The 16,128-nt window shown below is 45.9% G+C and overlaps 1 protein-coding gene across 1 annotated transcript in view; it reads right to left on the bottom strand.

Moving 5' to 3' along the window:
- Positions 1–10,432, bottom strand: part of LOC145360683 (protein ERGIC-53-like) — an 80,850-nt gene extending 70,418 nt beyond the window's left edge. The window contains exons 1-2 of the mRNA XM_080216038.1: positions 10,250–10,432; positions 1,979–2,133 (exon numbers count right to left, since the gene is read on the bottom strand). Coding sequence (XP_080072164.1) covers positions 1,979–2,133; positions 10,250–10,418 — 324 coding nt within the window. The 5' untranslated portion in view covers positions 10,419–10,432. The remainder of the gene's footprint in view (positions 1–1,978; positions 2,134–10,249) is intronic.
- Between the last annotated feature and the right edge of the window lie 5,696 nt (positions 10,433–16,128).

The raw sequence follows: 16,128 nt of genomic DNA, 5'->3' as shown, positions 1-16,128 counted from the left end.
ATGGCAGAGCGACTCGATGGGCCAAATGGCCTAATTCTGCTCCTACATTTTATGAACTGATGAACTATATTTCCCAATGGAACTTGTGTTTTTTGCTAACTAGTTTATCTTCTAGATCGATGTGCAACATTTAATTGAATAGCCGACATGTTCAATGTCCACTCATTAGTAAATTTGCTGATGACACCAAAGTTGGAGGTGTGGTAGATTGTGAGGAAGGGTGTCATAGTCTGCAGGGAGACTTAGATAGGTTGCAGAGCTGGGCCGAGAGGTGGCGGATGGAATTTAATGCGGAGAAGTGTGAGGTAATTCACTTTGGTAGGAGCAACAGATGTGTCGAGTATAGGGCTAACGGGAGGACTTTGAATAGTGTGGATGAACAGAGGGATCTAGGTGTGTGTGTACATAGATCCCTGAAAGTTGGGAATCAAGTAGATAAGGTTGTCAAGAAGGCGTACGGTGTCTTGGCGTTTATTGGTAGGGGGATTGAATTTAGGAGTCGCAGTGTAATGTTGCAACTGTACACTACTCTAGTGCGGCCGCACTTGGAGTACTGTGTGCAGTTCTGGTCCCCGCATTACAAGAAGGATGTGGAGGCGTTGGAGAGGGTGCAGAGGAGGTTTACTAGGATGTTGCCTGGTATGGTGGGGAGGTCCTATGAGGAGAGACTGAGGGATCTAGGGTTGTTTTCGTTGGAAAGAAGGCGGCTAAGAGGGGATCTTATTGAAACATATAAGATGATTAGAGGTTTAGATAGGGTGGATAGTGATAGCCTTTTTCCTCGGATGGAGAAAGCTAGCACGAGGGGGCATGGCTTTAAATTAAGGGGGGGTAGCTACAGGACGGATGTCAGGGGTAGGTTCTTTACCCAGCGGGTGGTGAGGGATTGGAATGCCCTGCCTGCTGCAGTTGTAAATGCGTCTAGTTTGGGGGCGTTTAAGAGATCTCTGGATAGGTTTATGGACGAAAAGGGATTGGTATAGGCTAGTGGGTCATTGTTTTTGTAACTGGTCGGCGCAACATCGTGGGCCGAAGGGCCTGTTCTGCGCTGTAATGTTCTATGTTCTATGTTCATTCGAGGATAGGGTTGTGGGTTGAGAAGGCAGGTTTTCCTACTTCTGCTCACTGGTTCGTTCAACTTTAGCAAAGAACATGAAATAAATAATTTTTTATTCCCTTTAGCGTAATTTGCCTCCTCCCCCCGCACCACCACTAGTCAAATTCCTTTGTGCATTTTCCAAATGCTGTGTTCCAAAAACATTGAAAACTACGTCACAGGATAGAAATATTGTGATAACAATTAATAACAGCGTCACAAGTCAGGCTTCCATTAACACTGCAATGAAGTTACTGTGAAACTCCCATAGTCGCCACACTCCAGCACCTGTTCGGGTACACTGAGGGAGAATTTAGCACGGCCAATGCATCTAACCAGCACGTCTTTCGAACTGTGGGAGCAAATTGGAGCATCCGGAGGAAACCCACACACTCATGGGGAGAACTCCATGCAGACAGAGACCTGAGGCCAGAATCGAACCCAGGTCCCTGGCACTGAGGCAGCAGTGTGGCGACGAGGGGATTTTCACAATAACTTCATTGCAGTGTCAATGTAAGCCTACTTGTGACTAGTAAATAAATAAACTTCTGACTTAACCCTTGGTCTGATCGGACGGTAAGAATGTAAAGCTAACTGGATTTACCAGAAATTCATAGAAATCATAGAAATCATAGAATCCCTACAGAGCAGAAGGAGGATATTTGTACCATCGCAAAAAGGAGGTAAAGTAAGAGTTGCCATAGTCCCAGATGACCACAGACTGCTCTCTCCCCTTTGAGGTAGAACACATCACATTGAAACCTCTCAGCAAACTTTTAAAAGGATAACCACTGGCTCCCATTCCAATGGCCGTAGCTTTTGGATGGGATTCCGGGAAACCAGGAAAACTCTTCCAAAGTTTGAGAAGACGGGGAAACGTACCAGTCCATCTGCACCAATTGCGCTTCTGCCACTTATCCGGAATGAAACTTCCACTTCCCAGTTTTCAGAGGCAAAGACATTCTTGGCCCAAACGGATCCACTTTGGCTACGCATCGAAGGAACAACTCGAATTCGTTCAGAACTCGGCAGGGCGTCTAAGTGGCAATGGAAAAACTGTCAAGTTTACTTCTTTTAAAACAAGTTATTATCCGAGAGCAGAAAAATGCTGGAAAATCTCAGCGGGTCTGACAGCATCCACGGAGAGGGGATAGAGCCAACGTTTCGAGTTTTGATGGCCTTTCATCAGAGCCCATCTAGGGTCATCCAGACTCTGGCTCTAGTCTCTCTCTCTCTCTCCACAGTTGCTGTCAGACCCGCTGAGATTTTCCATCATTTTTCTGTTTTTGTTTCAGATTCCGGCATCCGCAGTGTGTTGCGTTTATCTTATTATGTAACATTGGCTGTGAGCATTTGTCTAGCTTAAAACATATATTCAACTAGGATTTAACTTAAAGTAGTAAACCTTTGTCTTGATGCTTCAGAAAATGGAGGGGCGGCAGGGTAATAGTCATGTCACAGGACTAGTAATCAAGTGCCCCACCCTTAGGGGACACAGGTTCAAATCCCACCTTGAGCATTAGAATTTAAATTCAATTAATAAATAGAGATTGATCATGTATCAACCAACTCAAGAACAGCTTCTTCCCTGCTGCCATCAGGCTTTTGAATGGGCCTACCTCGCATTAAGTTGATCTTTCTCTGCACCCTAGCTATTATCGTGACACTACATTCTGCATTCCCTGCTTTCCTTCTCTATGAACGGTATGCTTTATCTGTATACGTGACAACAATAACTCAATCAATCAAATTGAAAGCTGGTCTGTGTAATGGTGATCCATAAAGGATTGTTATAAAAATTCAGGGAAGGAAATCTGCCATCCTTTTGTGACTCCAGATCCAGAGCAACGTGAGTATCTCTTAACTGTCCTCGGAAGTGATCTAACAAGCCGTTACTGTACCAAACCAATACGTAAACGTAGAACCAGATGTATTCATAGAATTCCTGCAGTGCAGAAGGCAGCCATTCAGCCAATCGAGTCTGCTCCGACCACAATCCCACCCTAGCCCTATCCCCATAACCCCACTTATTTACCCTGCTAACTCCCAGACACTAAGGGTCACTTTAGCAAAGGCCAATCAACCTAACCCGCAACATCTTTGGACTGTGGGAGGAAACTGGAGCGCCCGGAAGAAACCCACGCAGGCACGGGGAGAACGTGCAAACTGCACAGAGACAGTCACCCGAGGCTGGCATAGAACAGCTTCTGATGGCAGGGTGGCTTTCGCTGCCCCTTAGTATCAGGAGGACTAGCTGAGGTAAGTTATGGGGATCAGGGTGGGATTGTGGTCGGTGCAGACTCGATGGGGCAGAATGGCCTCCTTCTGCACTGTAGGGGTTCTATGAACCCGGGTCCCTGGAGCTGCGAGGCTGCAGTGCTGACCACTGTGGGCCATCAGCTTCTGAAGCAAAATTAGGGATGGCCAATAAATACTGGCCTTTCCTGTGACAACTACATCCGAAGGAAGTTTTTTTAAAACCATTTTAATCCCTAACAATACTCCTCATAGTGCACTGACACCCTGAACTAGGATGGAATTGAGATGCCCCCGTGACAACACACTGGATCAGACGGAGCTCTCTCCTTTGCTCGCAGGCTGTAATCCTATCAGGGGCCAAGGGCTTAGGCCTGTAAGTTGGCAGCATGCAAAGTTTCCTTGCAACATAGAAAGGTTCCAGACAGTAAAGATCCTCTATTTTGTTGCTGTTTTTAAACAGAAATTTTAAACAGAAATATCAACTTTTCCTTAAATAATCAGGCGGACATAGTTTCCACCTCCAGGCCAACATCAATAGTAAATAAAATCGTTAGACACTGCTAAATCTATTAAAGAACGGAGGAAAATCTCCTTCACCCAGAGTGAGTTAGAATGTGGAACTCAATACTGTATGATTGGATTATGGGTGGCACGGTGGTTAGCACTGCTGCCTCACCGCGCCAGGGACCCGGGTTCAATTCTGGCCTCGGGTGACTGTCAGCGTGGAGTCTGCACATTTATAAAGTTTATTTATCAGTCACAAGTGAGGTTTTCACTAACACTGCAATGAAGTTACTGTGAAATTCCCCTACTCGCCACACTCCTATTCGGGTCAACGCACCCTAACCCGCACATCTTTCGGACTGTGGGAGGAAACCGGAGCACCCGGAGGAAACCCACATAGACACGGGGAGAACGTGCAGACTCCACACAGATAGTGACCTGAGGCTGGAATTGAACCTGGGTCCCTGGCACTATGAGGCACTATAACCACTCTGAGGCAGCAGTGCCAACCACTGTGTCACCGTGCTGCCCGTGTTCTCCCCATGTTTGCTTGGGTTTCCTCTCACACTCCAAAGACATTCAGGTTAGATGGATTAGCCATGCTAAATTGCCACTTAGTGTCCCAAGATGGGTAGGTTAGGGGGATTAGTGAGGTGAATGTATGAGGTCGTGGGGATGGGGCCTGGGTAGAATGTTCTGTTGAGAGTCAGTGCAGACTCAAATGGCCTCCTCCTGCACTGTAAGGATTATATCAACAGCTCATGGGGGTCTAGGGTATAAAAGGTATTGGAGTGTCCACTCAGCCCTGATCGTACTAAATGGCGAAGCAGGCTCAATGGGCCGAATGGCCTATTCCTCCTCTGATACATGGGGAGAGTGAGGTAACAGCTGGAGACAGAAAGGAATAGATCGGGGTAGATGAAGCGAGACAGGAGGATGTTCAGATGGAGTATAAACGTTGGCGATGACCATTGCTCCTTAACAGCCCATTTCTATGATGCACATTCTATTTGTGATATATTAGTCATGGCATTAATGAACATTCACAGTGAGAGGGGTCTTTACACAGTGATTTAATCACATTGTCAGCTAGAAGTACCATTCTCCACGATTGCTGATGCATTGGGCCTGGATTTTATATCTCCAGTTAGATCATAGCTTGGTACACAGACAGCTTGGATGTAGCACATGGACATTACAGACTTAAATTGTTGGAACTGAACACATTGGGGTCAATTTCACGGGGGAGCTTGGGAGATAAAATTATTCTGCATCAGCGGTAGTTCTTTCAAAAGGTCAATTCTAGGGCAGCAGCTCATTTGACCATCGTTGACAATCAGGGATATCGGAGGATGCAAGCGTCAAACTTAACTCTGGGTTGTTGATTTGAGTGTGTGACCCAAACACACACACACACACACACACACCATGCAAAAGTTTGCAAATAAGACAGATGCCGAATGTTATAGAGTAATACAGCACAGAAACAGGCCCTTCAGCCCAACTGGTCCATGCCAACCATTGTCTCACCCATATGTCAGTCACACAAGGATACTGATATCTAAGGAAAAGTTGTAGAGCTTCTGAGCATTAGTACTTCCATTTTATGCGGCGAGTTGAAAAAGACCACTTGGTTCATGTGAAGATTTACGAGAGTGTTGCCAGGACTCATGGGTCTGAGTTGTAGGGAAAGGTTGGCTAGGCTTTGGAATGTCAGAGAGTAGTCCCATTTGCGCATGTCCATATCCCCCTAATCTTTTCCCATCCATGTACTTATCCAAATGCTTTTTAGAAGTTGCTTTTAAACCACTTCCTCTGACAGCTCATTCTATACACACACCACCCTGTGTGTGAAGTTGTTAACCCTCAGGTCCCCTTTGAAATCTTCTCCCTCTCACCTTAAATCTATGCCTTATATTTCCCAATTCCCCTTCCCTGGGAAAAAGACTATGGCCAGAAATTTACCGCCCTGCGTGCCACAGGAATCGGAGCGGGCAAGAGGCGGACAATGGGAAGGTTGATCTCGGACGGGATCTTACAGTTTTGGGACGACAGGGATGTACAATCCCATCCAGTGCGTGTTCATCCTTTCTCTCCCCTCATGATTTTACAAACCTCAATATGGTTAGCCCTCATTCTCCTGCGTTCCGAGGAATAAAGCGCTATCCTAGCCAACTTCTCCCTATAACTCAGACCCATTAGTTCTGGCAACATCCTCATAAATCTTCACATATAACAAGTGGTCTTTCTCAATTCAACACAAAATGGCAGTGCTGATGCCAGGAAGCCCTATAACTTTCCGTTCTTTGATACCAGTACCCTTGTGTGACTGACATATGGGTGGCGCAGTGGTTAGCATCGCTACCTCATAGCACCAGGGACCTGGGTTCCATTCCACCATCAGCTGAATGTCTGTGTCGAGTTTACACATTTTCCTTGCGTTTGATTTGATTTATTATTGTCACGTGTATTAACGTACAGTGAAAAGTATTGTTTCTTGCGCACTATACAGACAAAGCACACCGTTCGTAGCGAGGGGAAGGAGAGAGTGCAGAATGTAGTGTTACAGCCATAGGTCGGGTGTGGTGAAAGATTAACTTAGTGCGAGGTAGGTCCATTCAAAAGTCTGATGGCAGCAGCGAAGAAGCTGTACTTGAGTCGGTTCATAGGTGACCTCAGACTTTTGTATCTTTTTCCTGACGGAAGGAGGTGGAAGAGAGAATGTGGAAGAGGGACATGGATGGGAAAGGTTTAGAAGGATATGGGCCAAATGCAGGAAAATGGAACTAGTTCAGTTTAGGAACCTGGTTGGCATGAACGAGTTGGGCTGAAGGGCCTGTTTTCATGCGTATGGTTCTATGACAATATGGTTCTCTGTGGGAGCTTGCTTTGCATACACTGATTGCTGCGTTTCCTAAACCACACTTCAAAAGTGCTCTGGTTTCCTTCTATAGCCCAAAGATGTGCGGGTTAGGTGGATTGGCCACACTAAATTGTCCCTTACTCAGGGAGATAAACGTGAAGTTACGGGGATCGGGCCTGGGTGAAATTGTGATCGATGGGCTGAATGGCCTCCTCCTGCACTGTAAGGATTCTATGATTGCATTGGAAGATACTTTCCATTAATTTTGACGTTTTGAAAACAATTTTCTTTTGCCAGTCAAACTCAAAAGAGCATTTAACTTGCACAACAGTGGGGACAATAGTGCAGAGAAAGAAGTCGCATTTGTACAGCATTGTTCATGATGGCTTGATGCAACTTCCAGACCAGGAAGTACTTTTGAAGCACACTCACTCTAGCGATAAAGGAAACTTGAGCAATGAGTCTCTACGCAGCAACGTCTCACCACAGCACTGTGGAAATCAGAGCAAAATACTGCGGCTACTGGAAGCCTGAAATAAAGAGACAAATTGCTGGAAAAACTCAGCAGACCTGGAAGCGTCTGTGGAGAGAGAAACGTTTGGAGTTTGAACACGTCTTCTTCAGGTGATGAAGGAAAGCCAAGGGTTTTAATGCTGTCAAAAGATGGAAATGAAATGAAGGAAAGGATAGGCTGGAGGTCAGGAAACTACCAGCAAATATGTCCTGGACACAAGATAAAGGGAGTGCTGATGGCAGTATTAAAGACTAAAGCAGGTGTTAATAGCGGCATAAAGGTCCACCCTGTCTGAAAGCGGCACGATAGCATCGTGGTTAGCACTGCTGCTTCACAGCACGAGGGACCCGGGTTTGATTCGCCGCTCGGGTCACTGCCTGTGCAGAGTGTGCACCTTCTCCCCATGTCTGCGTGGGTTTCCTCCAGCTGCTCAGGTTTCCTCCCACACTCTGAAAGACGTGCTGGTTAGGTGCATTGGCCCGAACAGGCATCGGACTGTGGCAACTAGGGGAATTTCACAGTAACTTGGTTGCAGTGTTAATGTAAGCAACACTTATGACGAATAAATAAAACTTTAACTTTAGAATGTCCACATCATTTATTTATAGGCTATGATTGAAAGACAAATATTGGTCAGGACATGGGGGATATCTCCCACCTTCTCCTCCAGCCCAAGCTTAACTTTCACATCTGCTGCAATATCAAAAGGGACTCGAGGTTTAATGACTGATCCAAAAGATGTTATTTTTCTGAAGAGAAATTAAAATACCGCTGCCTATATACTTCATAGAATTGTGACAGTGCAGAGAGTGGGCTGAATGGCCTTCGAGTCTACTCCTACTCAGCTTCTTTCCCAGGCCCACCCCTGCCCACCTGTCCTATCCCCATAGCCCCATGCATTTACCATGGTTAATCCGCATAACCTATACATCTTTGGACACTAAGGGGCAATTTACAGTGGCCAATCCACCTAACCTCAGAGGTCATAGAGGTTTAAAGCATGGAAACAGGCCCTTCTGCCCAATTTGTCCATGCTGCTCTTATTTTTTTTTAAAACCCCTAAGCTAATCCCTATTGCCCGCATTTGGCCCATATCCCTCTATACCCAGTGTACCCATTAATTATCTAAATGCTTTTTAAAAGATAAAATTGTACCCGCCTCTACGACTACCTCTGGCAGCTTGTTCCAGACACTAACCATGTTCTGTGTGAAAAAATTGCCCCTTTTGTATTTTGTCCCTCTCACCTTAAACCTATGCCCTCTAGTTTTAGACTCCCCTACCTTTGGGTACACATCTTAAGACATTAAGGAACAATTTAGCACTGCCAATCCACCAAATCTGGACATCTTTCGACACTAAGGAGCAACTTATCATTGCCAATCCACCTAACCTGCACATCTTTGGACATTAAGGGGCAATTTAGCATAGCCAATCCACCCAACCTGCACATCTTTGGACTGTGGGAGGAAACGCAGGCAGAAGTGGGGAGAATGTGCAGACTCCATGCAGACAGTGACCTGAAGCTGGAATCGAAGCTGGGTCCCTGGCACTGTGAGGCAGCAGGACTAGCCACTGTGCCAGCGTACTGTTCTTTTCAAGTGAAATCTTACAATAGGTAGGATGCTTTCCCAAACGCGCAGTTCACGACTCAAGACAGACAGACAGACACAGTCCTTGCAATTTCCATAACGGGAGTAAACTTTTTTTTATAAAGTTAATTACTAGTAAAACTATGTCTTAAAGTTCAGAATGTAGGATTTCAAAGATGGGACTCTTGTATTTCTATCAGATTTGTAAAATTACATTTGATAGTTCATCAACGTGCTAATACACATTTAATTTTTTTTTAAAAGGAACATTTATCTCCTGAGGAAGGGCTATTATTTGGACTAAAAACAGAAAACGCTGGAAAATCTCAGCAGGTCTGACAGCATCAGTGGAGACAGCACAGAGCACCGACAAAGGATTATCCTGACTCAAAACGCTGGAGGCTGTATTCTCTCTCCACAGAAGCTGTCAGCCCTGCTGAGACTTTTCCAGCATTTTCTGTTTCAGATTCCAGCATCCACCGTAATTTGCTTTTAACAACGATGTGGTATTCTCACAGCGAATTTCAAAGCTTAGGATCCCCCACGATAAAAAGACAGCATGAAAACTATTACACAGAAGTAGTAATGTTTAACATGGGTCTGATAGATAGCAATGTAGGGAGGTGGGGGGTGTCTCGGAGAGAGAGAGCGAGCGAGAGCATGTTTTAAACACCAGCTAATGTTGAATAAGGGGAAGATATCTGGCAAATATTGGGCTGCACAGTGGATTATCATTGCTGCCTCACAGCACCAGAGATCCGGGTTCAGTTCCAGCCTCGGGTCACTGTCTGTGTGGCATTTGCACATTCTCCCTGTGTCTACATGGGTTTCCTCCGGGTGCTCCAGTTTCTTCCCACACTCCAAATAAGTGCAGGTTAGGGTGGATTGGCCATGCTAAATTGTCCCTTAGTGTCCAAAGAAGTGCAGGTTAGGGGGATTAGCCATAGGGTTACCGGGATTGTGGGGTGGGGTACTGGGTAAAATACTCTGTCAGAGAGTCGTTGCAGACTCGATGGGCCGAATGGTCTTTTGGCACTTTAGGGATTGTTTGATCAGCAGGTGGTGCCCTGACAGGGACAGGGTCTGGCACTTTCACAACACGTGTCACTACAGATAATAAAACTGTCCGCTAATCATGAGGAAAGTGAGAAAATTAGAACCCAAACTGAGGTTTGCCCTCCTTTGCAACACGTTTAAACAGATAAAGAGACCAAATTAGTTATTTTAACACGAGAAACACTGCTGATACAACAGGTAGAGACTTTAAAATTACCAAATTAGGTATTTAAACACTGCCCACAACAAATGAAGTGAGTCTGTAAGCATCGCTGTAGTTACGGTTTCGTTCACTATCTTGCTGCAGAATCAGCCAAGTGGTTGTCCCAGGGGAGGGAGAAGTTTTTGGAGAGTGATTAAACTTACTGCCATGGTGTGTCCAGAAGGGTACAGTGCCATCCCGCAGCACCAGGTGCGGTCCTTTGAAGCTGTGCTTGTACTCGAACCGGCGGTGTGTCCGCTCCCCTCTCTGGCCGCGGACGGGAACGGAGAGAAGGCAGAGCAGAGCGAGCAGCGACCGCCCGCAGCTCCCCATCGCTGGCCCGGAGAATGGCCGAGCCCCGGCAGCGCGCACGGAAAACGCCACCAGGCAGCAAGCCATTGGTCGCTGCTGCCGCCGCCGCCTGGCTCATTGCTCAGGCTCCGAGGGTTAACAATACAGCTGGACAGAGTGTGTGGCTCCCAACCCCGGGATTCCCACCCCCCAGATATCGTGGGATTCACCCACCTCCTCCCTCTCCCGCACATTCCTGGGATTCCCCCTCTCCCGCACATTCCTGGGATTCCCCCTCTCCCGCACATTCCTGGGATTCCCCCTCTCCCGCACATTCCTGGGATTCCCCCTCTCCCGCACATTCCTGGGATTCCCCCTCTCCCGCACATTCCTGGGATTCCCCCTCTCCCGCACATTCCTGGGATTCCCCCTCTCCCACACATTCCTGGGATTCCCCCTCTCCTCCTCCGAGATCCTCCCATATTTCCTGGGGACCCCATATGCCTGGGATCCCTCCCTCCCACATATCTCCGAGGTTCCCTCCCCTCACATACCTCCAGGGTTCCCCCCCCCCTCACATCACCATGGTCCTCCCCCCCCCTTACCCCCCCAAAAAAAAATTGGATCCTCCCTCCCCACCATCCCTGGAATTTCTGCCCCTTGCCTTGAGATCCCTCTTACCCACAACCCTGGGACTCCCCCCACCAAACAGCTCTGGGATTTCCCTCCCCCTCCCCAGCCTAGGGATACCTCCCCCAGTCCTGGGATTGCCACCCCCCCCCCCCCCCCCCCACACATCCATAGGACCCTCTCCCCACCATCCCTGGGATTTCCCCCCAGCCCTGGGAAAATCCCCCCACACACCCATGGGATTTCTACTCCACCTCCCCCCCCCCTCCCCACATCCCTGGGATCCCTCTCACATATCCCTGGGATAATTCCCCCCACCCACCACATATCCCTGGGACCTCCCCCCACGTCCCCCTCCACCCCATGCCTAAGACATTCCTCCTTCCCTCTCCCCCCAACTATTCCACATAAAGGCCCAAACCTTAAAAATAAGTTTTAAACACTATTATTTATACAAGTACATCTTATCTTCTCCAAACAACTATCTCAATACTGGGAATAATCTGACATTGGGCACATTGAAATATACTTGAACAGGAACAGAGAGCACTGCAAGAATCAACTCTGCTCACATCTATCAGAACATAATATATCTTAAAATATACCTTGATTTGGTTCAAGGAATATATATTAAAATTTACTCAAGAACAGCTCCTTCCCTGCTGCCATGATGTGGAGATGCCAGCGTTGGACTGGGGTGGGCACAGTAAGAAGTCTCACAACATCAGGTTAAAGTCCAACAGATTTATTTGAAATCATGAGCTTTCAGAGTGCTTCTCCTTCATCAGGTGAGTCAATAAATGTACTGATGAAGGAGCAGTGCTCCAAAAGCTCGTGATTCCAAATAAACCCGTTTGACTTTAACCTGGTGTTGTAAGACTTCTTACTGTCCCTGCTGCCATCAGACTTTTGAATGGACCTACCTCACATTAAGTTGATTTTTCTCTACACCCTTGCTACGACTGTAACACTGCATTCTGCACACACTCTTTTCCTTCTCTATGTACGGTATGCTTTGTCCGCATTGCGCACAAGAAACAATTCTTTTCACTGTATACTAATACATGTGACAATAACAAATCAAATCAAAATGACTGACACTATATTCTGCACGCTCTCCTTTCCTTCTCCCCTATATATTCCCAGGAATCCCAGGGATATGTAGGGGCGACACAGTAGTACAATGGTTAGCACTGCTGCCTCACAGTGCCAGAGACCCGGGTCCTATTCTCCACTTGGGTGACTGTCTTTGTGGAGTTTGCACATTCTCCCTGTGTCTGCGTTGGTTTCCTCCAGGTGCTCCGGTTTCCTCCCACAGTCCAAAAGACGTGCTGGTTAGGGTGCATTGACCCAAACAGGCATCAGAACATGGCAACGAGGGTATTTCACAATAATTTAATTGCAAAGTTAATGAAAGCCTTACTTGTGGCTAATAAATTAACTTTAACTCTATGAACGGTATGCTTTGTCTGTATAGTGTGCAAGAAACAATACTTTTCACTGTATACTGTAATACGTGAAAATAAATCAAACTTGATATAAAAGTGATATAAAAATACACAATTTGATTTATTGTCATGTGTAGTAGCATACAGTGGAAAGTATTGTTTCTTGTGCACCGTACATTACCATTCGCAGAGAAGGAAAGGGGAGAATGCAGAATGTAGTGTTATAGTCATAGCTAGGGTATAGAGAAAAATCAACTTAACGCAGAGTCCATTCAAAAGTCAGACGGCAGCAGGGAAGAAACTGTTCTTGAGTCAGTTGGTATGTGACTTCAGACTTTTGTATCTTTTTCTCGACAGAAGAAGGTGGAAGAGAGGATGTTCAGGATGCGTCGGGTCCTTAATTATGCTGGCTGCTGTGCCGAGGCAGTGGGAAGTGTAGACAGAGTCAATGGATGGGAGGCTGGTTTGCATGATAGATTGGGCTACTTTCACTACCTTTTGTAATTCCTTGCAGTCTTGGGCAGAGCAGGAGCCATGCTAAGCTGTGATACAAACAAAAAGAACGCTTTCTATGGTACACCTACAAAAGTTGGTGAGAGTCGAACCCGAGTTTCTTGCGTGCTATGCAAACAAATATATCGTTCGTAGAGTACATAGGGGAGAAGGAAAGGAGTGTGCAGAATGTAGTGTTGCAGTTACTGATAGGGTGAAGAGAAGGATCAGCTTAATGTGTGACGGGACCATTTAATAGTCTGATGATAACAGGAAGAATCTGTTCTTGAGTCAGTTGGTCTGTGTTTTCTGTATCTTTTTCTCAACTGATTGATTCAAGGGATATATATTGATATACCTGACTGGTTCAAGGATACAAAGTTATAAGTTTTGCTGAAACCTATATTTTTTCTCACTCTTAGTATTCCGATTTGCATTAACTCTAAGAATAAACAGCAAGACTTGAAGGACATTAATATCTTGAAACGAAAGCAGAATATGCCAGAAATACCCAGCAGCCTGGTTGGCATCTGCTGGAGAGGAAAGTTTCAAGTAATCCAGAATTAGATAGTGACCCACATCAGAATGGACCTACCTCGCACTAAGTTGATCTCTCTCTACACCCTAGCTATGGCTGTAAAGCTTTTTACAGTAAAGTTTATTTATTCATCACAAGTAAGGCTGACATCAATACTGCAGTGATGTTACTGTGAAATTCCCCAAGTTGCCACAGTCTGACGCCTGTTCAGGTCAATGCACCCTAACCCACACATCTTTCAGATTGTGCAAGGAAACCGGAGCACCCATGCAGACACAGGGAGAACGTGCAAACTCAACACAGACAGTGACCCAAGCCGGGAATCGAACACAGGACCCTGGCGTTGTGAAGCAACACTACATTCTGCACACTCATTTCCTTCTCTATGAACGGGATGCTTTGTTTGCATTGTGCGCAACAAACAAAACTTTTCACTGCATACTAATACATGTGACAATAATAAATTAAGCTTATTTCTTAGTCACAAGGAAGGCTTACATTAACACGGCAATGAAGTTACTGTGACATTCCCCTAGGATAAATCAAATCAAAGTGGTGGTTAAAGTTATATTTTTAAACTGGGCTTGGGCATTAATATGAAACAAGAGGAGGGCATTTAATAGAAAAAGGTAGAGCAAGTTAAACTGGCAAAAGTTGGGGAAAATTTAGCAATCAAGGTCAAAGTAAACCACGGGTCTGCACACGTGCACTACATTTCAGTGAAGCTGAAGTTTTGGTATGTGTCTCACCCACACAGTTTGTTCACATGTATCTTTCTCATCTTGTGCAACGCTGTAACACAAATTAATCTGCTCTGACCTTGCTCAAAATGCAGGGCAGGAAATGCCTTTCCTTCGGTTAGTTGCAACAGGATAAACCAGGAAGAGTAACTGTTGCTTATCAATTCCAACAACGACAAGGGTGCCAACATCAGGAGTTTAACGTATTAACTGTTCCATTTCCTATGGGATTTCACAAAGGGAGCCCCAGTCTTTGACAGTCCCCAAGTGTTGACAGTCAGAAGTTTTTTTCCCCCCCCCGTCAGGGTGAAAGTGTCAATCACTAGGGGGCACGGATTCAAGGTGAGGGGGGGGAAAGTGGAAGGAGGTGAAAGGGGGAAAGTTTAAGGGAGATGTGCAGGGGAAGTTTTTCACGCAGGGAACGGTGGGTGCCTGGAACGCACTGCCAGAGGTGGTGGTGAAAGCAGGCGCATTAGCAACATTTGAGAGGTACCTGGATGAGTACATAGATAGAGCGGGAATAGAGGGATATAAACCAAGTGAGGGCAGGAGTTTTTTTTAAGTTTAGTTACAGCATCAGGCTTGGAGGGCCGAAGGGCCTGTTTCTGTGCTGTACTTTTCTTTGTTCTACTAACTAGTGTTGCAAGGTAGACAGCAACAACAACTTGCATTTAATAGCACCTTTGATGCAGTGAAATATTCCAAGACACTACATTGTTGTACACAGGAATTAGGAGCAGAAACAGGAAAATTCAGCTCTTGGAGCCTGCTCCATCATTCAATCAGATCATCACTGATATAAGTTTAAATTTAGTTTTAAGTTTATTTATTAGTCACAAGTAGGCTTACACTGTAATGAAGTTATTGTGAAATGATACATAAGGAATAGGAGGAATAGACCATTTGGTCCTCCAGCCTGCTCTGCCCCACAGTTCAATCGTAGCTGATCTAGGGTTTCTTAAAATTTAAACTTAATTAGAGTCACAAGTTGGCTTACATTCACACTGCAATGAAGTTACTGTGAAAATCCCCTAGTCGCCACACTCCGGGTACACTGAGGGAAAATTTAGCATGGCCAATACACCCTAACCAGCACGTCTTTGGACTGAGGGGAAAAACCGGAGCACCTGGAGGAAATCCATGCAGACACGGGGAGAAATGCAGAATCTGCACAGAAAGTAACCCAAGCTGGGAATCAAACCCAGGTCCCCTGGCATTGTGAGGCACCAGTGCTAATCACTGTGCCGCCCCTGATATCTCCCTGGTCTCAAATCCACCTCCCCATATCTCCTTATCCTTTTTTAAAATTAGAAATATATCTATCTCCTGCTTGAAACCATTCAATGATTCAGAATCCACCGCGCTATGGGGCAGAGAGTTCCACAAATTCACCACCCTCTGCGAGAAGTAACTCCTCTTTATCTCAGTTTCAAATCTACCACCTCTCAACCTATACCGCTTGGTCAGTGCAGGCTTGAAGGGCCGAAAGTGCCTGTTCCTGTTCCATATAAACCCTACAGTAGAGTACATTCGGCCCATCGAGTCTGCACCAACCACAATCCCATCCAGGCCCCACCCCTATATCCCTACCTATTTACCCACTAATCCCTCTAACCTATACATGAGGACACCAAGGGGCAATTTTAGCATGGCCAATCAACCTAACGCGCATATCTTTGGACTGTGGGAGGAAACTGGAGCACCCGGAGGAAACCCACACAATTTTCTTTGTTCCCTTGTTCAAGATTGTCCCACAAAAGGAAACATTTTGTCTACATTTACTTTATCAACCCCTTTTAAACTGTTATATACCTCGATCATGCTTTTTAAGAGTTTGCAGCATGATACCACTAAAATGAAGGGTGTCATGCAATCCAATTTTAGTTTTAGTTTGACGCACACAC

The sequence above is a fragment of the Carcharhinus amblyrhynchos genome, chromosome 32 (genome assembly GCF_965287045.1).
Source record: "Carcharhinus amblyrhynchos chromosome 32, sCarAmb.v2.hapA, whole genome shotgun sequence".
Classification (NCBI taxonomy): domain Eukaryota; kingdom Metazoa; phylum Chordata; class Chondrichthyes; order Carcharhiniformes; family Carcharhinidae; genus Carcharhinus; species Carcharhinus amblyrhynchos.
This window is presented reverse-complemented; position numbering and strand designations above follow the sequence as displayed.